Below are 21,203 nucleotides of genomic sequence, written 5' to 3'. Positions count from 1 at the left end.
GAGACTCACACAGCCCCAGGCAGGTCTATTCCACCACATACCTGGGGCTCCATCCCAGCACTGGGGAGGCTGAGGCTGGAGGATTAGGAGGCATTCCGGGTCATCCTTGGCTACATAGTGAGTTCCATGCCAGCCTGGACTACAGTGAGACCCTTTGGCAGAAACAAAACTTATTAGGGGAGAGATTCGGAGGTACGGGCAGCAGGTGGTCTTTGGGATAAACAGATCAAGGAAGCTCCAGGGACTGAGCCCCAGAGGTCTCAGCTTGTGCAAGGGCCCTGAGGCAGGGTGAGGAGGGAGGCTCGCGTGGCTGAGCGGAGGAAGGGAGGGAAGGAGGGAGGGACGCGGGAATGGACCGGCAGGTGCGGGGGGCTGCGGGGCTGCCGGTGGGCCGTGCACGCCGCGGGGAGGCGGGGCGGGCGGGGCTCCCCGGGACGCCAGGACAGTGCACAGCACCCGAGCCCGGGGGCCTCCCCCTGTTGTTCACGGGTCCCCGGGGAGTGCGCGGCTGGTCCCCGCGCGGTTTCACCTTCCCCTGGGCGGATCGGGTTCCCGGATCCGCTTACGCCCCGCTTGGTTGTCGCCGGCCAGGGGCGGGAGGCGCAGGACGCGGCGGACCCTGCGCGCCATGGACAGCGCTGCAACCCGCGAGCCCGGGGTCACTGAGACCCCCGCCCGCCCGCGCCCGCGCCTGGTGTTCCGCACGCAGCTGGCGCACGGCAGCCCCACGGGCAGGATCGAGGGCTTCACCAACGTCCGCGAGCTCTACGCCAAGATCGCCGAGGCCTTCGGGATAGCGCCCACAGAGGTGAGGGTGGACCCCGAGCCCCACCCGGGGCCCGTCTGCACGCCACGCAGAAACGTCAGACAGACCGTAGGGGTGGGGTACCCACATCCGCCGAGGACGCCGGTGTAGCTGCTGGGTGGGAATCAGAGCACCGGGTAGACCCATGAGGCTCAGCTCAGCGGGGAGACTGCTCAAAAAGCCAAGTTACATCACCCACACAGGATAAACCAGGTGTAGTGGTGAAGGCCTGTTATTCCGGCGCTGGGAAGGTGGAGGCAGGGGGATTGGGAGTTCAAAGGTCAGTCATCCTCGGCTACAAAGAACTGCAGGGTCAGCCTGGGATACATGAGACCTGTCTCAAGAAAAACCACTTTCAATTTCTTGAATTTAATTCTTTGTATTACATTTCTCTTTCTTTGTTGCTATTTCTTTTCTTCCCCTCCTCCTCTTCTTTTAATTTTGTTTTTCTGACACAGGATCGTCCTGGCACTCGCTCTGGAGACCAGGCTGTCCTCAAACTCACAGAGATCTGCCTGCCTCTGCCTCCCGAGTGCTGGGATGAGAGGCGTGGCCACCACTTAGTATATTTTAATTTTGTCATATGTGGGGCGTCAGAGCACACAGTGGATGCTGGAGGGGGGGGGGGTTCTTCCCGAGGTCTTAGAAAGCAAGCCTGCTGTCAGTCCCGCGGCCATGTTGCCCTCCCCCATTCCTTTGTTTGTTTAATTAGGATAAGATCTCACTTTGTAGCCCAGGCTGGCCTGGAAGCCTGGAACTCACTCTGTAACCCAAACTGGCTTCTAGTTTTCCCCTTGCCGCAGCTCCTCGGCTTCTGGGGTTACATTGGTAAACTGGGATGCTCAGACTTTTTTTTTTATTTGAGGGAATCTGAGAGAGTCTCAGTCATCCTCCTGCCTCAGCCTTCTGAGTGCTGGGATGACAAACAGGCACCATGGCCACAGTCAGGCCTTCTGCCTTGTTCACAGGGGGCCACTGCTATCCCACGTGGGACACAGGTGCCTCTGGCCTCCAGGGGGCGTCCACAGTGCCCGTCTGCCACAGAAGGGTTTGCACAGGTTGGTCCCTCCATGACTGATTTTGGGTCCCTCTCTTGCTGGGGCAGATCCTATTCTGCACCCTCAATAGTCACAAAGTGGACATGCAGAAGTTGCTTGGGGGACAGATCGGGCTGGAAGACTTTATCTTTGCACACGTGCGTGGAGAGACTAAAGAGGTGGAGGTCACCAAAACCGAGGACGCTCTAGGACTGACCATCACAGACAACGGGGCCGGATACGCCTTCATCAAGGTGCCTGTGGGTGTATGTGGTGACCTGGGTGACTGATGGCTTTGTCTGGTACTAAGGAGGCTCTGGGGACCCCCGGGAAGACGGCCAGAGCGGCCCCACAAGTGACTGATTTCCCACAGAGAATCAAGGAAGGCAGCGTCATCAACAGGATTGAGGCAGTGTGTGTGGGGGACAGCATCGAGGCCATCAATGACCACTCCATTGTGGGCTGCCGACACTACGAGGTGGCCAAAATGCTTCGAGAGCTGCCCAAGTCCCAGCCCTTCACCCTGCGCCTGGTGCAGCCCCGGAGAGCCTTCGGTGAGGATGGCTAGGCCCCAGGCTTGCCCCAGCCCAGTGAGAGGCAGGAAAGGCTTTTCTGAAACTTAGTCTCATAGCACAGGCTACCCTCAAACTCAATATGTAGCCAAGGACGACCTAGAACTCCTCATCCTGGCCCGGTTCGCGATGACTTCTGCGCAGTGTGCCGGGGATGCTAAGAGGAGAGGAGGAGAGCTTCCACAAGAATTTCTCAAACCTGGAGAGGCCAGCACTGTTCTGGGTGCTTTCTGTGTAGTGTCCCAGGATCTTGAGGGTGCTAAGCAAGGCTTTGGCCAACACTCACTCCTTGTCAGGAGCTCCCCAAGAGGGAACAGCCACAAATGTCCCCAGATATTACGCAGGGTCTCTCAGGGAAAGAATAATACTCACTGGGGAATTCTAGGCAGGGTTCCACCCTGATCTCGCCCCCAGCACCATAGTCTTCAACAGTCCTCAGGAGATCGAGGTACACAAATCCTGAGTTTGAGATCAGCCTGTGCTACAGAGCAAGACCCTGTTTGCAAAAGAGAACAAACATGAAAAAGCCCACACAAAACAGAAGGCACCTGTCCCTGCTTTGTACCCTCCAGATATGATTGGCCAGAGGAGCAGGAGCAGCAAGTGTTCTGTGGAAGCCAAAATGAGCAGTGGGAGGGAGACGCTCCGGCTGCGATCTCGGGGCGCCGCCACCGTGGAGGAAGCGGTGAGTGAATTCAGGATCTACTGGGAGTCCCAAACCGGGAGTTGTACTGCTGATGGTGTAGCCACAAGTTACAACTTCTTGTGGAGCTCAGAATGCTGATAGTGACCCACGACTCAGCATACAGTAGGGTGTGACAAGATAGTCACAGTTCAAGGCCAGCATGAGCTTCATACCAGGCCCCTTGTCCAAAAGATAAAGATCCTGCTCTCAGAGCCTCCGTTTCCCAGCTCACGAGATGGGTACTGGTTGGAGGATGGCTCCAGATCACAGGGTTCCAGGGGTGACACCTGTTCCTGACCAGAGAGGCAGGAGGGACCAATGTGACCCCCAACTCACAAGGCATTAGTATTGGTTATTTTCTTTCTTTCTTTCTTTCTTTCTTTCTTTCTTTCTTTCTTTCTTTCTTTCTTTTGTACTTGTGTGAGGAGGTCAAAGATACACGTCTTCCTTTCTCCCCAACTTTTTTTTTTTTTTTTTTTTTTTTTGGTTTTTTGAGACAGGGTTTCTCTTTGTATCTTTGGAGCCTGTCTTGGAACTTGCTCTTATAGACCAGGCTGGTCTTGAACTCACAGACATCTGCCTGCCTCTACCTCTCGAGTGCTGGGATTAAAGGCGTGTGCCACCAATGGCCGGCTACTTTAATTTTTTAAAAAGATTTTATTTATTTATTATGTATACAACATTCTGCTTCCATGTATATCTGAAGAGGGCACCAGATCTCATAATGGATGGTTGTGAGCCACCAGGTGGTTGTCTGGAACTCAGGACCTCAGGAACTCAGGCTGCTCTGGAAGAGCAGCCGGTGCTCTTAGCCTCTGAGCCATCTCTCCAGTCCCTAACTTTAATTTTTTAAAATTGCATTTTTTATTACTTTATTACATTTTGCCTATGTAGTGTGTGTGTGTGTGTGTGTGTGTGTGTGTGTGTAAGAGGACACTTGGGGAGCTGGTTCTCCCCTCTACTTTTATGAGGGTTCTAGGAGTTGAACAGAGGTCCAAATGTCTCTCCCACAAAGTGCCTAGAGAGTTGTAATTCTGTTAATTAATTGTACTAGATAATGGGTGTCCTTGAGATTTTTTTCACACGAGTGTCAAGTGTGTTTCAGTTCACTCCCTCACTTCCTCATCGCCTCTGCCTTCCCTCCCAGACTCCTCCACCACTCACATCTTTTTAATAACAAATGATTTGCTTCGGAGGCCTCAGAGCAGCAGCTACACTGCTGAACAAAGTATTGCCTTGCCTATCCCTTAGCCATCTATCAATCACTCCTGGGGGCGGGTCACGAGCCCCTCCCCGTTAGCCGTCTGTCAATCACTCCTGGGGGCGGGTCAGCAGGCCCCTCCCCGTTAGCCGTCGGTCTGTTCATCCGAGGACCTCATCCCTAGCCACCACTAACCTGTCAATCAGTCCTTAGGGTGGCTATGTCCTTGGTCCTTGCCCCAGGCAGCCACTAAAGGTTTATCAACCCTGGGGGCGGGGCTCCCGCCTGTCGCTCACTGGGTCGCTCGCCTGCCCTGTCCGCAGCCCAGCGACGTGGAGGCCGCGGCGGCACGCAGGGTGGACGACCTGCTGGAGAGCTACATGGGCATCCGGGACCCCGAGCTGGGTAAGCGGCGCGGGTAAGCGCGGGGTCCCCGGCGCGGGCGGGCCTGTCGGTGCGTCTGTGTGCCCCGTCACTCTGTCCGTCTGTCCATCCTGTCTCTCTGTGTGTGCGTCTGTCTGTCCGATCCCGCAGCAGCCGCAGTGGTGGAGACTGCGCGGAGCTCGGCGGGAGCCCAAGCCTTCGCGCGCGGCCTGGACGCTGTTCTGGGCGAGTTCGCCTTCCCGGACGAGTTCGTGGTGGAGGTGTGGGCGGCCATCGGAGAGGCCCACGACGCCTGTGGCTAGCATGTGCAGGAGTGCGCAGTCCCGTGCCCAGCCCCCTGACGCAGCGCCGCTCCAGAACCCAGGACAGTCCCCAGACCCGGCCTGGCTCTAGAACCTGGCCCAGTTCTGGAACCCAGGACCACTCCAAGGCCCACCCTGGCTCTAAAACCAGACCCAGTTCTGTAACCCAAGTCAGGCCTGAGGCCCAGCCCAGTTCTAGCACCCAGGTCAGTTCTGAAATCCAGCTGGAATCCCAGCAGGGTTCTGGAACCCAGTTCAGGCCCGAGCCTCAGTCCAGCTCTAGAACCAAAATTGAGACCCTACCTGGCTCTAGAACCGAGCCCAGTTCTGTAACCCAGGCCAACCCTGAGACCCAACCCAGTTCTGTAACCCAGGCCCCCCCAGAGGCACAGCCCAGTGCTAACACCCAGGTCAGCTCTGAGACCAAGCCACAATCCCAGCCAGGTTCTGGAACACAGGTCATCTCTGAGATCCAGCCAGGCTGTGGAACCCAGTCTAGCCCTGGGACACAGCCTGGCTCTGGAACTCAGGGCAACCCTGGAGCAGAGCCCTGTTCTAGAACCCACCCTGAATCTAAATTCCAGCCCAGCCCTAGAACCCAAGCTGGCTCTGAAGCCAGGCCTGCTTCTAGGGCCAAGGGCAGATCTGAAGACCATATCAGACCAGAGACCAAGCCCAGCCCTAGAACCCAGGGCACCCCTCAGGTCAAATTCCATTCTGAGACCAAGCCTGTGTCTAGAACACAGACAGGCTCTGAGGGTGGGCTGCGTTCTAGAACTCAGACCCACTCAAATAGGAGGCCTGGCTCTAGAGCCCAGCCAGGCCCTGGGTCCAGCCCTGATGCTAGAGCCCAGATCATGGCTGACCCTCAGCCAGCCTCCAGAATCCAGCCAAGTCCTGCCGCACAGCCACACTCTAGAACCCAGACAAAAGTTAACACCCAGCTGGGCTCAGAGCACGATCCCATTTCTGTATCCCAGCCGGGTTCTGAGAACAAGCCCAGCTATGAAACAGTCACCACCCCCATGGCCCAGCCCTCTAGAGACATTAGGAGCAACTCTGGAGGACCGGCTAGCTCAGGACTCCAGGCAAGGTCCACCAAGCCACTGTCTGATGGACCCCAAGCCAGCTCCACTAGCCCCCAATCTTCCAAAACTCTGACCCAAGCAGGCAGCCAGAGCCACACTGCCATGGGGTTCAAACTCAGACCCCAGCCCTGCTCCCCAGCCCTGCCCCCCAGTGCCTCCCAGTGTCCTGCACCCCAGGCTGGCTCCAGAGATGAATGTGATTTTGAGGTCCAGCCAGGGGATGGAAGCCAGTCTGCTGTGACAGCCAGGCCCCATTCCCAAATGCCCTCCACCTCCGAAGCAAGGTCCAGCTCCAGAATGTCACCGGGTGTCCAGCCTTCCTCATCCAGAAGTCATGCAGGCTCTGGGGTACAGTCCAACTCGGGGACCCAGACAGACTTCCATGCCTGGCCCAGCTCCATAGCCCATGCTGGTCAGGCCAGCCATAGAGGATCCCAGCCACAGCCACTGGCTGAGGAGCCCAGCTTCAGATTCCTGTCTAGTTCTGGGGGCAGACCCAGTGCAGGTTCCCATCAGCTGGACACAGGACAGCGGCTCGGCTCTGGAGCCCATTGGGCTTCTAGAACCCAGTTCATACCCCAGGTTCCAGCACACGCTGGAGCACTAGCTGGCACTGCCGAAGCCTTCAGTCCCACAACCCAGCCAGGCCCCAGCCCCAGCAGTTCTGGAAGCCAGCCCAGCTCAGGAGCCTGCCTCCTCAGCTCTAGAGATGAAGGCTGCCCACAGACCCTGGGTCTCCAGCCTAAAACACAGCCTGATCCCCTGGCCCGACTTCAGTCTCCAAGCCCACCACCCCTAAGCGCCCCCACCCCTGCTCCAAGCAAGGTTGCTGGGCCTCAGCCTCAAGATGGAAGCCAGGCCACAGCCTGCCCCAGGTCATGTTCCCCAGCTGCCCACCTGGGCTCCGCCATTCCCCAGAAGCCAGCCCTTTCTCCCAAGCCCCAGCTGGGACCCCAGAAGTCCATGCCCCCCACCATAAGTGTGACTCCTAGCCCTTCCCCCCAGGCCTGGTCCTCTCCCCCACCAGGTGTAGCTGGGCTAGAGCTGTCCTCTAGGCTCTGATGACCTCATCCCAGCAAGAGGACAAGATGGTAGAAACTGAGGCTTGGGTTTCAGGAGCCTGGCTGTGAACCATGAGTAAGAGGATCTGACCACAGAAGGAATGGGGCGGGGGGGGGGGGGAGCTCCCTGGGGATCTTGGTGGTGAATAAAGGAACCTGGTGCCCCCACAGCCACGAGTCTCACTTTGAGTGGTTTGCATGGAACTGAGATGCTAACCTGGACACTCCATCACTGGGCCATTCAACCATTTATTGAGCAAGTGTGTTGCAGCTGTGGGGGAGGGGGCTCAGTAAACACTGGAGAAGTTGGTGACTCCAGACCTGACTGTGGGACCCCCTAGTGCCTCAGGCTCTGGGTCTCAGCTGGTCCCCACAGCTCCTGCACGGGGCCTCCCACATGTGACCCAAGCACCCTACCCAGACTGGGCAGGGAGACTCTGGAGGGTCAGGGAGGACATCCCTAGCATTGAGGAGGCATCTTGGGGCTCACAGGAGTCAGCCCTATGTCAGTGGCTCCCCTCCTTAGTCTGCCAAGCACTCAGGCTCCTAGGATGGGGTGCAGGCCTGTGGCAGTCACTGAGGACCTGAGGTTTGGGTGACACTGTCCTTCAGGGCCCATTGAGTGTGGCTTCGGCTGGGGGTGGGTGCAAGGACAGAGCCTGGAACCGAGAACTGAGCCGTGGGTGCAGGCGCCGAAGCACTGACCGGCGGAAGAGGATGTAGACCCAGGGGTCCAAGATCTGATTCCAAGTGGCTACACGCAGGTAAATGAGCAGCTGGTGCTCGGTAGCCCGCAACAGCTGCCCAGAGGGGCTCATGACCGGGGGCGTCCGCAGAACAGTTTGTGCGATGAAGACCTGCAGGAGCAAAAAGTTGTGTGTGACCTTGGGGGGGTGGGGCGACCTGTCTGGCTGCTGCTGGGCTCAGGAAGGAACACAGGTTTTTGGCTCATGTCCTAGCTGGACTGAGGAGATCAAGGCAGCGATTTACCCTGAGCCAGGCCTTCTCCCTTTAATTCTTTTTTTTTTCTTTTTTTTTTTTTTGTTTTGTTTTGGTTTTTCGAGACAGGGTTTCTCTGTGTAGCTTTGGAGCCTGTCCTGGCTCTCGCTCTGTAGACCAGGCTGACCTCGAACTCACAGAGATCCGCTTGCCTCTGCCTCCCGAGTGCCGGGATTAAAGGCGTGAGCCACCAACAGCCCGTCTTAATTCATTTTTCAAGACAGGGTTTCTCTGTGTGGCCCTGCCTGCCCTGGAACTCACACTGCAGCTAAGGCTGGCTTCAAACTGCCACAGAGATCCACCTGCCTCTGCCTCCTGAGTGCTGGAATCAGAGATGTGCGCCACCATGTTTTATTTTTAGACAGAGTCTGGCCAAGCTGCCTAGGCTGGCCTGAGATTTCTTAGTTCTGAGTGCCTGGGTCACACACTTGCTCTCCAGGCCCAGAATTGGATCTGCTTCGTGCTGGGGAAGCCTGTATACAGTTGGCACATAAAAAAATATTTGCTGAAGGAATAAGGGTCCTCCTCCTACAGGCCGGGCTCTATCCTCCAGGGGAGGACATCTGTACGGAAATCCACAGGGCACCCAGGGGATGTGCGTGGCAGACATGGAGCGGGCCAGCCACCGCGCTGTCTAGAATGTGTCCCCAGCATCCCTTAGAGGCCGACTCCTATTCATCCTTCGAAGTCCTACTCCAGGAGGCCCAAACTCAGAAACATTTTCCTGACACCCTGCAGACCCTGGCAGCGCCAAGGATGTGAATGGCGGGGCTGTCTCCCCGCCCTGGGGACTCACCAGCAGGGGCATCCAGCACACCGTGGCCACCACCATGATGCCCACCAGCTGCACCATCATCTCCACCTCGCCGTCGCGTGGGCGCTGGCGCCCCGCCTCGCGGTCGTGGTAGACGCGGCAGAGCGTGACGACGCTCACGGTGTTGAGCAGGAAGGACAGGCCCACGGACACGCTGCCCAGGAGCGCGAAGAGCAGGCCGAAGGCGGCGTCGCCGCGCCGCGCGCCGAGCGTCAGGAAGCACCAGGAGCCCGGGTACTGCACGGTGTAGCGGCCGAGCCCCAGCAGCGGCAGCAGCCCCAGCGCCAGCGCCGCCAGCCACACCAGCCCCACGGTGGCCCAGGCGCGGCGCCACGTGGCCGACGGTCGCCAGAAGGGCCGCGTGATGCCCACGTAGCGCTCCGAGGCCATGGCGGCGCCCAGCAGCAGAGGGCACAGCCCGAAGAACACCATGGCCACCCCCATGAAGCGACAGAGGCGGCAGCCGGGGTCGGCGGCCTGCCACACCAGCAGCGCCGCGTGCTGCGACGCCACGATGGCACCGGTGACCAGCAGCCCCAGGAAGTCGGTGAGGACCAGGCCGCACAGGAGGGTGAGGAAGGACGAGCGCGGCGAGGGGGCCCGGGCCAGCACGCTCAGGGCCAGCAGGTTGGACCCCAGGCCCAGCACGCAGAAGGATGCCGCGAACCACGGCGATGCGATGAGACGCCGCTCCTGCAGGGTGATGTTCATCGGCCGGAAGCAGGGCCCCGGGGAGCTGCCATTCGGCCACATGGCTCCCAAGCCCGGTGCCGCCAGGGGGTCACCACCCCATCGGGCGCAGGTGCCCAGCTGGCTCAGGCTCACCTGGAGAGACAAAGGGGGCTTGTGGTGAACTCTAGGCAACCTTCCATGCTGAGGAACAAATACCCTTCCTTATCTGGCGCCTTCGGGTGTCTTCTGACCCGCGAATGGTCCAGAGCAGCCTGCAAGTCTAAATCCTCCTGCCTCGGCCTCCTGAGTAGCTGCAATGACAGAGGGGCAGCCCTGGGCTTGAGTTCTACTGTGGCCTCAGTCTCCCTCTCCGCCGTCGTTCTGGCCTGCTCACTGGAATGGCCCTAACCGCTCCTCCCTTCCCTTGTATCACTTTTATAATAAGAAACGAACCCAGAACTTCTTGTTCCATTTTGGGAACAAGAAAAAACAAAAAACAAAAAACCCCAGCCCAACAGGGACACATCCCCGGGGACGACTCCAGCGGGGAGGAACGCAGGGGCCACATCACAGAACTGAGGTGGTGTCTAGAACTGAGACTGTTCAACAACCACATCCTCCCAGCACTGGGGAGCCTGAGGCAGGTGGATTGCTGTGAGTTTAAACTGCACAGAGAGAAAAAAAACAACAAAAAACAAAACCCAAAAAACCCAAACAAAACCAAGACCATAGACAGGGACAGGTGGGTATTTGCCTAATGTCACACAATGTTCCTGTGTAACCCAGGCTGGCAAGCAATTCGTGGGGACCCTCCTGCCTCATTCAGATTTCTGATGTGAGCCAGAATTCTCTTTTACACTATTCTTTTACATGTGGAGGTGCAAAGCACACATACAGCCAAGGTATGTGGAGGTCAGAGCACAAATCACCGGAGTTTGCTCTCGCCTTTCACCACGTGGGGCTTGGGGATGGAACTCAAGTCCTCAGGCTCCGCCTTAATCACCTTAATCACCCACTGAGCCACAACACCAGCCCTTGGTGTGCTCTCTCTTTCTTTTTCCTCACTCTGGCCTCCCCAGTCCCCCAGCCCAGTTGGTCATTCAGGGGTCAGGAAGCACTCCCTGCTCTTGTCCCCATGTCCCCTCAGCTTCCCCTCCTGTAATGTCAGCTGACGCTGACAACAATTATCTATTACATCCATTTCTGGCACACAACAGTAGGTGAGGTGCTCAGTTTACGAAGCTCAGAGTGCTCCAGGCCAGTACAAGCAGCTTCCCTGTCTTACTCCCATCTCAGCCCAAGGCCACCAACTGTTGGCATCATCCAGAGGAGAAACTGAGGCTCAGAGAGATGGGGGGTTGTCTTCAGGCCACCCCATGATGGTGTCACCCTGGCTCTGAGACACTGTGCACATATTTGAGTTTCTATGCTAGGTTCCCTAGGACCCCAGCACTCCCCCTGCAAGGTGGAGGCTACTCTTTCTCCTCCTTGGCCCAGCCTCGACACTGGATCCTTCACATCTGCTGTGGCCCTCCCCCCAGCTAGCCCACTGCCCAGCTGGAATCCTGCACCAAGGATGGATGGTGGTTTCCAGTCTCCCCTCTGTTCCTCACTGCCTTTCCTGGGGTTCAGGTGATAATGGCAGGGCTCAAGTTGCCTCAGGCCAGACCTGAGGCAGGGCCTGGCAACCCACACCGGCCAGCAGCTGGGACTGTGTGGTCCCAGGGAGATCACTCCTTGTTTCTGTGATCAGACTCTACAGCCTCAGGGCAGGGAGCTCTGGGCCTGGGAAGTTCAGGGCTTGAAAGTGTTTTTGTCTGACAGAGGCTCTGGCTGCACAGATTGCCTAGACTGACACTCACCTGAGGATCCATGCCTCCAGCCCTTTCTGGGATGACAGGTACAGCCATACCTGGGTTAGGGTTCTAGAATTCTCCTGAGCTCCCCCACCCTGACCCCGGAAGGCTTGAGGAGCTTAGAATCTTCCAGTCCTGAGTCCTGGGGTGTGGACTGGGGCAGCTGTAGATTTCTGGGCCATGTCTCTGCTTTGGGGGATGGGGGGCAGTAGTGTTCTGTCTGCATAGAGGCTCTGTCCTTGTCATATGTGTGCCCTGGAGCGCTGCTCCCCTTTCCTTGAGGCCCAGGCATTGGTGGCTGCGTTCCAGCCTCCTGGAATGTGGTGGTGTGGGGCTGAGCACCAGGCCCCTCCTCCTCCTCTCAGCTCATCCATCTCCCAAAAGCCTCCATGCCAGGCCTCAGAGCAGCCTGGGCCCTCCAGGCTTCCACACCCTACCTAGCCTCAGTTTCTCCCCTTACAATGAATTTGCATCCCCTAGTGGCTTTCTGCTTAGGCCTTCCTGTGCACAGCTTGGCCCCAGCTGCTCCCAGAGGGGTCTCTGTGACCACATTACCCACAGCCCAGACACCTGGTGTGTACACCCCACAACCCCACAGACCCGCAGGGCTCTCCCTTCCTGTTGTGTCAACAGCCCCAGGGTGCAAGTGTCATTTTACTGATGTGCACACAGGCAGAGGCTCTGCTTGGACCTCAGTTTCCTGGAGTGTTCAATGGACATCTCTCTCACGGGTGCCATGAGGCTCAGTGTACACACACACACACACACAAACACACACACACACATACATGAGCACACACATGTATACAATCACATACATATACATGCACACACATGTATATGAACACACACACGCATACATGCACACACATACACGCACACACATGTATACACACATGTACACAAACACACATGTATACACCACACACACATGCATACGCACACACACACCGAGTCACACGCCAGTCACAAGCCCACAGCCCCCAGTTCCATCTCTGCCTGAGCATTTGGATGGGCCTGGCCCAGACACAGGAGTACCCATGTGCAACTAAGGGAACTACACTTGTCCAGGCTAGACCACTGGAATAAAGGCCACACCCTGGAACCCTTTTCAGGGAACTTGGAGACCTGGTCACCATCCCAGGGCATGGATGTGACCACAGCAGAGTGTTGGACAAGTTTGGATCCCCCAGGCACCATGCAGAACTCAGCTCACCCGAGGGGTCAGTGTGACATCTCTTTAGGGAGCTGAGGGACTCACCGGAGAGTCAGTACAGGGTGTCGCTGTGGTGTCCCAGGAGCAGAGCAGACAGTATCTCCGTGCTTTCCCAGGCCAGGCAGAGAGAGCAGGGAGCCAAGCCCCCTGGGGAAACCGAGGCCCCAACAGATGCCCTGGGGCTGTGTGGGTAGCCGCTGTGGCGCTGGGGACCCCCGGGGGGACGGGGCTGGGGGAATGTGACAATGAGGCTGTCTCCCGCCCCGCCCTGTCTCCATCTGTCTTTCTGCCTGTCTGTCTCTCGCCAGCCCCGCCCCCTGCGCTGGCCTCGCCCCTTAGCCGGGTGCCTGGCTAGGGTGGGGAACCCGGCGGACACAAGGGTGACACAGACGTCGGTTGTTGACAGGCCAGCGCCCCAGAGGCCCAGGCCCATGTGGGAAGAGCTGCGCGGCCAGATGGGGATGGTCCTGGCAAGGCAGCAACGAGCCAGCTGGACGAAGTGTCCAGGGGTCTCGGGAGGGCCAAGGCCGGACCAGGACCGCAGGGCCACAGGGCTAGAGGGGGGTGTGGTGGGGAAGGGGTGCTGTGGGGAGACCAGGCTTGGGGACCCCTCCCCCACAGCCCTACTGCAGGAAGCCCTGACCTCGGCTGGGGACAGTGTAGACCTGTGAGCTGTGCTTGAGGGGGAGCTGGGCCCGGGAGGCGACCTTAGGTTTTGGCCTCGGTGCACACACTCGAGCACGGGACCAGGATGCCTGGCCTGGCCATGACCCCAATCCGCCCAGTTCCATAGTCTGTCCAGGGTCAACCAGACTCCTGTCAGCAGCCGGAAGCCCCTTCCCCGCTGCCCCGCCCCTTACCCTTCCGGTCTCACTCCTGAGGGCCATCCTGCCCATCCCATTATTCAGCCCTGAACCCTAACTTGCTTCCTCCCTGGTGAGGCGCCAGCTCCGTCTTTTGTAGCTCCTCTGTGGGGCTCTCTCCTAACCGGACCTGCCCTATCCCTGGTTTCTATGGCCAGGGCTGCTAGGACAAAGCAAATGAACATACCTTCCTTCCTAGAGTTTGGCTAGGAATTAATGCTGTGGGGAAAGGTGTAAGCTTTGGGGTTTTCTGGGGCGAACAGGCATTCCCTGGTCTGGGAGACCAGGTGCTGGTGGAATGTTTGGTGGGAGTGTGATGCCCTGTGGTGGGCAGAGGATGCCAGGCTGCGCTCTTGATGGGGATGGGGGACAGGGGTGAGGGTGGCAGGGGACAGGGGATGGCAGTTGTCTTTCCCCTGGACATGGCCAGTCTAGAGAGTCAAACGATGGTCGATGGAGGTGACAGCTCAGCAAGCAGGGCGAAACTGAGGGCACATATGGTCTGCTCAAGGCCAGGAGCCGCTGGGGCTTGCTGCTCTGCCACCAGGCTCAGGATGCACCCCTGTGGCTGTGGCTTCCGCTGAGGCTGGGGGCGCCTATTCTTAGCTCTGGACACAGCCAAAGGAAGGAAAAGGCTGCATGGGAGTTGGAGCCAGCTTCCGGGTGGGGACACGAAGGCATCCTTGCCAGGCTCACTCACCCTCTGTGGATCCCTGGACTCCCCCGGGAATCTGGTTCTCTGGGCTGGACCTCCTGTCAAGTGTCTTTTGTAAGGAAGGACCTGCTCTCCCCTGTGGGCACCTCAGGCTCTTTGGGGTCCCCTTACTTCCCTGTCTCCCAAGGCCAGGACCCTGCTGGGGCTACACATATGCAAGAACCAGCAGGCCGGAGATTGCCCGGGGTAGGTGACCCCTTCTGGCCCAGGTAGAGAAACTGAGACCCAACATGCCATACACGACACATGCACCCAAGTAACCCTCAAGCTTAAGTGCCCCAAGTGGGACCTTCAGCTGGAGCGTCCTTTGGTAGAGGCTGCCTGGGGGACCGTGAAATCGCAGCTGTCACAGTTCCACTGGTGTGGAAGGGCAGTGCCACTGCACTGCTTGGCTGGTTTGGACAGGTTGGTGTCCTGTTGCATTCTCAGGCCCCAGTCAGAGGTCACTGGGCCAGGGGCTGGGGACGACGCTGGTGGCAGGTCTGGGATGCAGAGTGGCATCTCTAGCCTCCACTGGGTGTAAACAAGGACCTGGGTGGTGAAAGCCACACACTCTCAGACCCTGGTGGTCTTGGGCTCAGGTGGGCAGAGGGGAACCGGAGTCCTGACTCTCCTAGAAGACACTTGGGTGTGGTGTCTGTACTGTGGCCTCAAAACACGAAACATTTTTAGAATAAGCTTTCTATTAAACGTATCAAAACCACATGGCTTCCCATAAGCACGAAGTCTGCGAAAACAAGACACCCCTCCCACCTAAAGCAGTCTCTTAAGAGAAACAGTTGCCGTCGGTCCTTTCCAGACGCGCCGGGATCCGAAGGGATCCGAGGGGCCGCGGCCTGTAGAGTGCTGGTTACTGTCGCTGAGGAAGGTGCCCAGTCCCTTGGGGTCCCCTCAGCCCCTCCCATCGGGAGTTGTCCTGGTCCTAGGCCAGCCCTGAAGGGCAAGCGTCACCGGCGGTAGCGGTAGCGCTTGAAGTGGAACCACAGCTGGAAGATGCCATTGGCGAACTGGCAGCGGAAGCCATGGCGGTGCGAGTACTCCCACTCACGGCTGACGATTTTGAAGGCAATGTCCTCGTAGGGAGGCCCGGCGTGGAAGCGCAAGATGGCGAAGTCTCGGTTGTCGGCGCAGGCCTCCAGGAAGTACTCGGGAGTGGCGCGCTTGCGGATGAGGTCCGGGTAGAAGATGTTGAATTTGTAGCCCTGCACGATCTTGGGTGGCGGGTTGTCAAAGTCGTAGTGCGTCTGGTTGTATTTGTTCCATTCAAAGCCCGTGTGCACGCGGTTGAAGAAGCGCGGCTTGCGCGGCCGGTACTTGTCGGCCCACAGGTAGGCGCGCCCGCCCAGCGGCATCTCCACGCTGAACTGTGCCTCGTCCTGCCCCATGCCCTCCCGCGCGCGCCGGAAGAAGATGTCCTCAGCGCTCTCGCTTGCATCGCCTGTGGGGGCAGAGGGGGTCAGCTGCAGGGCCCCCCCCACCCCTCCTGACCCCTCTGGCTGCCGCCTGCTTGCCTTGCCCCCACCTGTGGCTTGGAGCTGCTGGCGCGACAGCTGCAGGCGCTGCAGGTCCTCGTGAGGCTCCAGCACATGCGCGTCCAGGGGCAGCTCGTGTGCCGTGAGCAGCCGCGGGCTGTAGCGGCCAGCGTCGTAGTCGGCCAGGCTCTGCTGGATCAGATCCTCCTCCATCAGCACTGCCTCGCCGTCTCCTTCTGCCTCCGCCTCCGCCTCCCCAGATGCTGGAGCCCCCTCAGCTTCTGTGGGGTCCACTGAGGGTCCGGGGCTGCATGGGGCAGGCTCTTCAGGCTCCGGGCTGCATGGGGCAGTGGAGGAAGGGGTGAGGCCCAGAGGGTCAGTGGAGGAAGGGGTGCAGGCCTGGCAAGTGTGCACTCTGCTGCTAGGCCCCCCCAGTGGGCAGACCCTTACCTGTGCGTGGCCGTGGGCTCAGACTTGAGTATGGGGAAGAGCGGCTCACTCTCTACGCCCTGCTCCTGCTTCAGCTTGAATAGCTTCTGCCTCAGAACATCCTGGTGGCGCTCACGGAGCCTGGGGGACAGGAGGGCGTTCATCTCAGTTCCCAGGCAAGGCACATTTGCTGTGTGGCCTCAAACCTAGCCCTCGGAGATTGGGACCATCAGAGTAAGCAAGGCAAGCCAGCAGGCAGCAACCACCGTGCTTACACCATGGTGCTGAGCATGCGGGGCTCTATATGGAGTTCTCAAGCTAGACAGGAAGCTGACAGAGGGAGCAGGGGGCAGAGAGGGAACAGAAAGGCACCCCAGGTTCTCAAGATGCTGATAACTGGTGGTTATGAAGGCCAAGAAAGGGTTCAGGGGCTGGGCCAGCAGGGACAGAGCCTCACCTGGCCCTGGCCATGTGTGCACGAAGCTGCTGCAGGAGGCTCTCCCAGTAGCCCATGTCCAGGTTGGGGCCACCTGCACGGATTTTGCCCTCAATGCCCTGGAAGATGACCTGCAGCTGGTTGTATGTTTTCCCCTTGAATACGGACTGCACATCGGAGCTGACCGAGGAGTTGACGCCCTCACGGCGCTCACCTGCAGGACAGGGTGGTTCAGAGTAGGCCTGAGTTCCTTCCTGCCCCCCCCCCCCCCCCAATGGGTGCCGCCTGTGCTGCACTTGACCCCAGTCAGGGATGAGAATGACAGCTGGCCTGCCTGGTAGAGGGGTGGCAGGGAGAAGGGCTGTCCTGAGGTAGCACCAGCAACGCCCAGCTAGCTGTGCTCCAGCAGGGAGGGCTCAGAGCAGTGGGGAAGATGCCTCAGGCCTCTCACCTGGGCCCTTGCCGGAGGCTTCCAGCTTCCGGAGCTTGGCGATCTCATCCTCTGTGATGGTTGTCATGTCCCGCCAGAAGTCTACATTCTTGCCCTGCTCCAGTTCCATGTACACCTGTGGGGAGGTGTGAGGGGTGAGGCAACACAGGGGTGGGGCAGCAGTGGGAGGCGGAGCCAGGCACAGCTGCAGGCTGAGGTATGGGTGGTACCTGGATGTCCTCCAGCAGGTCTTCCATGTCTGCCACTGTGAGGCCGTTGAGGAAGGTGTAGGGCTCGTGCATCTCCACAGCCAGATCGTCGTCCTCTGCGCTGATGTACTTGGCCAACAGATCAATGGGCTTAGCCCGGCCATCTCGGATTCGAATCTTGGAACTGTGGGAGAAGATGCAGTGGCAGGGTCAGGGCCAGGACTCACAATGACCAAAGCTGACCCTGGGGCATCCCCTTGGGGCCCCAGCCAGACAGGCAACCTCAGTTAACAAGAGGTCCTGTGAGCCTGGCCCTCACCAGGGTGGGACAGCGGGGCTATGCTGGGGTCCCCAACACATTTGACCAGGTCTGTGCTCAGACACCTTTTGTGAGGTCATGTCCCCCTCCGCCCTACTTAATAGGACTGCTGAGGGTCTGCCTGGTGAGTCCATGTCTCACTCAGCAGAACCAGGGAAAGGGAACCATGGTTTGACACAGAAGGGGTGGTGGTGGTGGTGGTGGTGGTGGTGGTGGTGGTGGTGGTGGTGGTGGTGGTGGTGGTGAGCACGCACCGCAGCTTGGCCTGCCGCAGGTGGAAGCTGTCCTCCTGCTCCTCCCAGGTCTTGAAGTGCTCCGCCTCCTTCTCCCGCTGCAGCAGCTCCAGTTCCTGCTCCCGCATGGCCTTCTCCCTCTCCCGCTCCAGCCTCAGCTGCTTCACCTGGGACGGCAACACAGGGAGTCACCACGGTGAGAGGGCCCCAGCACACCTAACCCCAGGGTGGCCAGGGCCACCTCAGCCTCCAGAAGTAGGTGTGAGCAAGCGCCTGATGAGAGGCCCAAGTCCCCAGGCCTTGCCACGCCGAGGCGTCTACCTTCTGGAGCTCCAGCCGGTTGTCTTCCTGGATCCTCTTGTTACGCTCCTTCAGCTCCTTCTCTTCTAGGTGGCTGATGCCCTTCTTCTCCAGTGCCTGTGGAAGCAGCCAGACCCACTCAGCCACCAGCAGGGTCCCACAGTGCCTAGTGTTCTACCAGGCTTGCAGGGAAGACAACAGAGTAAGGACTTGGGGATCCAGACCAGAGCTGCCAGGGGTCTCCATGGTAGGAAGGTGCCTGGGGCCAGCTCTTCTCCCAGAAGCAGCCCTGGAGCTCTGCGCATCACCCAACAGCTGTTGTTTGACCATGTGCTCTCTGATGCACAAGTGTGCAAGGGTGCCTTGCTACCCCACAGTGCAGCTGAGCCTGGCACCTGCACAGGTGCTTGTCACACAGTGACAAGCACAGCAGTAACAGCACTTTGAGAGACGCCGTGGGGGGTCTAGGCTACAAGGGTCAGGACGGCCTCCCTGAGAAGGGCTGAGAGTCAGGGGAGCCCTGGAGGACAAGAACCACAAGCAAGGAGCTGGGCTGAAGGAACAGCAGGACAAAGGCCCTGAGGCAGGGAGGCGTCCTCTCAGGACATCATAGCACCTGGCTGCTCAGGGTGGAGCACTCACCTTGTTCCAGATGAAGGTGCCCAGGAGGTTGTTGTCGCCGAAGGGGTTGTCGGTGTTGGTGTACCCCATGTACTCCTCACCCCAGCCCATCTTCTCCCGCTTCTTGCGCTCCTTAGCCTCCTTCTTAGCCAGTCGCCGTGCACGCTTCTCCTCGGGCGTCTCGAAGGCCTTGAGCAGCTCTTCCTGCTGCCTCCGCTCCTCACGAAGCCTCAGCCGCTCCTGCAGGCTCTGCTGCTGGCTCAGGGCCAGGGCAGTTGCCCCAGGGCTCCGAGAGCGTCTTGGGGATTCTGAACTAGACGCCGATGACCCTGGGGACCACGAGTGTCGGCGAGTCTGCCGGGCCCAGGAGCCCCGTGCCCGCTCTTCACCAGAGTCAGATCGTGAGGACTGGTCCTGTGAGTGCCATCTGGGTGGCCTAGGGCTCTGGCTTCGCCTCCCAGACCTCTGCCGCCGGTCTCCTTCTGAATCTGACCTATGAGGAGGACATACCAAGGCCAGCTGTCAGGGTCACAATGACCAACACTGGAAGAGCACAAGCCTTTGCCGTCTCAGCAACCCGCAAATCACACTGGTCCCCACATAAACTAGATTACCCTACACAGTACACACAAGCCTCCGGCCACACTTTGAGGGAGCAGGTTGAAGATGAGAGGTGTGTGTGTGTGGGGGGTGGGGGTGGGGTGGGGGTGGTTGGGTGGGTGGGTGTGGGTGTGGGTATATGTGGGGGTGTGGGGGGAGTGTGTGTGTGTGTTTAGATTTTCCCAGCTTGTGTAGCCTTGGCTGTCCTAACCCTTGCTCTGTGGACCAGCTTGACCTCAAACTCATATAAATAAAAACCCGCCTGTGTTGGGATTAAAGATGTGTGCCACTTTAAGGCCTGAGGAAATGGGGAGTAGAAGGCTGGACCCACATGGGCAGAAGGAATGGCATGAAAAGCCCTGGTGCAGGGACAGACCTAGGAGCCACTGGGTTGGGGACAAGTGGAGCTGACCACCACCAGTACCCCAAGGGTGGGCATACAAGGTCCTATGAGATAAAACGAAGGTCGCAGTCGGTTTACTTTAAATATGATCTGTGCATCGCTCTGTCTAATGGGATCTCCCCCTACAGCCCAGACTAGCCACCAACGTCCAGAAACACCCTTGTCTGTCTCCTAAGTGCTGGCCAGGGTCAATGGTGTGTACCGTACCATCAAGTCCTGCTGAGATGACAAGTCGAAGGAATGAGGCCCAGTGGATGGAATCTCTGATATCCCGGGAACCGTGAAAGAGGAAAACGCACCACCAGGTAATATTTTGAGGACATGAGTTCAAAACCCCAGCACCCACAAAAAAAGTTGGGCATGGCTGTTTGAGCTTGTAACCCCAGCATTGCACGGTTAGTGTCCTGGTTAGTCTTTTGTCAACTTCTGGTACTGAACAAAGGAATTTAACTACGGAGAAACACATTTGCTTTTTTGGGGGTGGGGGCGGTTCGAGACCCTGGCTGTCCTCGAACTCAGATCCATCCTCCGGCCTCTGGTCCACAGTGCTGGGACTGAAGGCGGCGCCGCCCCGGCGGGGCTGACAGGTCTCAGCTAAGTCAGCCCCAGGCCGCAGTGCGGGCTCCGGGCTCCGGGCTCCGGGCTCCGGGCTCCGGGCTCCGGCCCCGGGCCCGGGTCCCGGGCGGCCGTCAGTCCCGCGGCCGCGCCGTCCGGCCCGTGCCGCCCGCCGCCCGCCCGCGCCCCCGGACCGTCCCCGCCGCCCCAGGCCACTCACCTGCGCCCCCGGCTGCGCCGCCTGCGTTCGCGCCGCCCCTCGCGCTCCCGGCGCCGCCGGCTGCTGCGTCCATGGCTCCCACTGCGACTCCGGCTCCGCCGCCTGCGACCCCTGCGCCCGGCAGACCGCGAGCGCGAGCGAGAGTCGCGACCCATTTGGCGGTACGCGCTGCGCACGCGCGGACGTAACCAACCAGGGGCCTCGGCGCCGGGGGCTTTCCTTCGCCGCGGCGCGCTCGGGGATGCCCACAGTACGCCTTGTCCCGGAGAAAGACTAAGTCCCTGTGCCCCGGGCTCCGGGGACGCCACAGACCGGGGTATCTCTTGGGTTTTCAACTTGGACACGCATGACGAACTCCGACCAGGTCGCCCAAAGGCTGAGCGGAGCGAATCTCCATTCAGGCAGCGAGAGAGACTGACTCGGGCGGGTCCTCGCGCCCTAGGGGCCCTGGGAAATCAGGGCGGAGCGCGCCGGTGCTCGAGGAGGCGGTTACAGGGCGGAGAAGGCGACGCCGTGGGCGGGGTCAAGGAAATCGAGCCTGGCGTGGGCGGGGCTTGGGAACACAGAAGAGGGTGGGGCCCGGGCTTACGGAGATTGACCGGCCGGTGGGGGCGGGACGTGAGGCTTAGCGGGGCGGGGCCTGGGGAGGAAGTGAAGAGTGGCGGTTGTAGGAGCGGGGATGGGCGGGACCGGGAAGGCTAGATTG

General features: G+C 59.3%; 3 protein-coding genes across 3 annotated transcripts; 1 reads left to right on the top strand and 2 right to left on the bottom strand.

Moving 5' to 3' along the window:
- The first annotated feature begins 628 nt into the window (after nt 1–628).
- Gipc3 (GIPC PDZ domain containing family member 3) lies at nt 629–5,032 on the top strand. Its single transcript, XM_027419244.2, has 6 exons — nt 629–808; nt 1,911–2,096; nt 2,216–2,396; nt 2,987–3,099; nt 4,624–4,705; nt 4,835–5,032. Exons 1-6 carry the CDS (start codon nt 629–631, stop codon nt 4,984–4,986), a joined length of 894 nt encoding a protein of 297 aa, XP_027275045.1. The 3' UTR covers nt 4,987–5,032.
- A 2,354-nt stretch (nt 5,033–7,386) lies between these two features.
- On the bottom strand, nt 7,387–9,720 carry Tbxa2r (thromboxane A2 receptor). The gene is made up of 2 exons (XM_035444892.1): nt 8,931–9,720; nt 7,387–7,992 (listed from the first exon to the last, which is right to left on the bottom strand). Exons 1-2 carry the CDS (start codon nt 9,699–9,701, stop codon nt 7,744–7,746), a joined length of 1,020 nt encoding a protein of 339 aa, XP_035300783.1. The 5' UTR covers nt 9,702–9,720; the 3' UTR covers nt 7,387–7,743.
- Nucleotides 9,721–14,933: 5,213 nt separating this feature from the next.
- On the bottom strand, nt 14,934–20,686 carry Cactin (cactin, spliceosome C complex subunit). The gene is made up of 10 exons (XM_027419242.2): nt 20,498–20,686; nt 18,741–19,212; nt 18,120–18,215; nt 17,820–17,965; nt 17,268–17,430; nt 17,059–17,173; nt 16,629–16,821; nt 16,193–16,312; nt 15,793–16,079; nt 14,934–15,708 (listed from the first exon to the last, which is right to left on the bottom strand). Exons 1-10 carry the CDS (start codon nt 20,650–20,652, stop codon nt 15,218–15,220), a joined length of 2,238 nt encoding a protein of 745 aa, XP_027275043.1. The 5' UTR covers nt 20,653–20,686; the 3' UTR covers nt 14,934–15,217.
- Between the last annotated feature and the right edge of the window lie 517 nt (nt 20,687–21,203).

Source organism: Cricetulus griseus, chromosome 5 (genome assembly GCF_003668045.3).
Source record: "Cricetulus griseus strain 17A/GY chromosome 5, alternate assembly CriGri-PICRH-1.0, whole genome shotgun sequence".
Classification (NCBI taxonomy): Eukaryota; Metazoa; Chordata; class Mammalia; order Rodentia; family Cricetidae; genus Cricetulus; species Cricetulus griseus.
The sequence above is the reverse complement of the archived record's forward strand: the minus strand, read 5'-3'. Positions and strand labels throughout refer to the sequence as shown.

Bases quoted from the DNA above. Each gene is read 5' to 3' on its own strand.
- Gipc3 (XM_027419244.2), top strand. From the start codon at position 629: ATGGACAGCGCTGCAACCCGCGAGCCCGGGGTCACTGAGACCCCCGCC. The intron at 2,397-2,986 runs GTGAGGATGGCT...TGTACCCTCCAG, and splicing joins GCAGCCCCGGAGAGCCTTCG to ATATGATTGGCCAGAGGAGC. The intron at 3,100-4,623 runs GTGAGTGAATTC...CCCTGTCCGCAG, and splicing joins CCGCCACCGTGGAGGAAGCG to CCCAGCGACGTGGAGGCCGC.
- Tbxa2r (XM_035444892.1), bottom strand. From the start codon at position 9,701: ATGTGGCCGAATGGCAGCTCCCCGGGGCCCTGCTTCCGGCCGATGAAC. The intron at 7,993-8,930 runs GTGAGTCCCCAG...TTGCTCCTGCAG, and splicing joins TGTGCTGGATGCCCCTGCTG to GTCTTCATCGCACAAACTGT.
- Cactin (XM_027419242.2), bottom strand. From the start codon at position 20,652: ATGGGTCGCGACTCTCGCTCGCGCTCGCGGTCTGCCGGGCGCAGGGGT. The intron at 16,313-16,628 runs GTGAGGCTCTGT...CCTGTCCCCCAG, and splicing joins GCACACATGGCCAGGGCCAG to GCTCCGTGAGCGCCACCAGG. The intron at 16,080-16,192 runs GTAAGGGTCTGC...TGCCCCATGCAG, and splicing joins GAGCCCACGGCCACGCACAG to CCCGGAGCCTGAAGAGCCTG.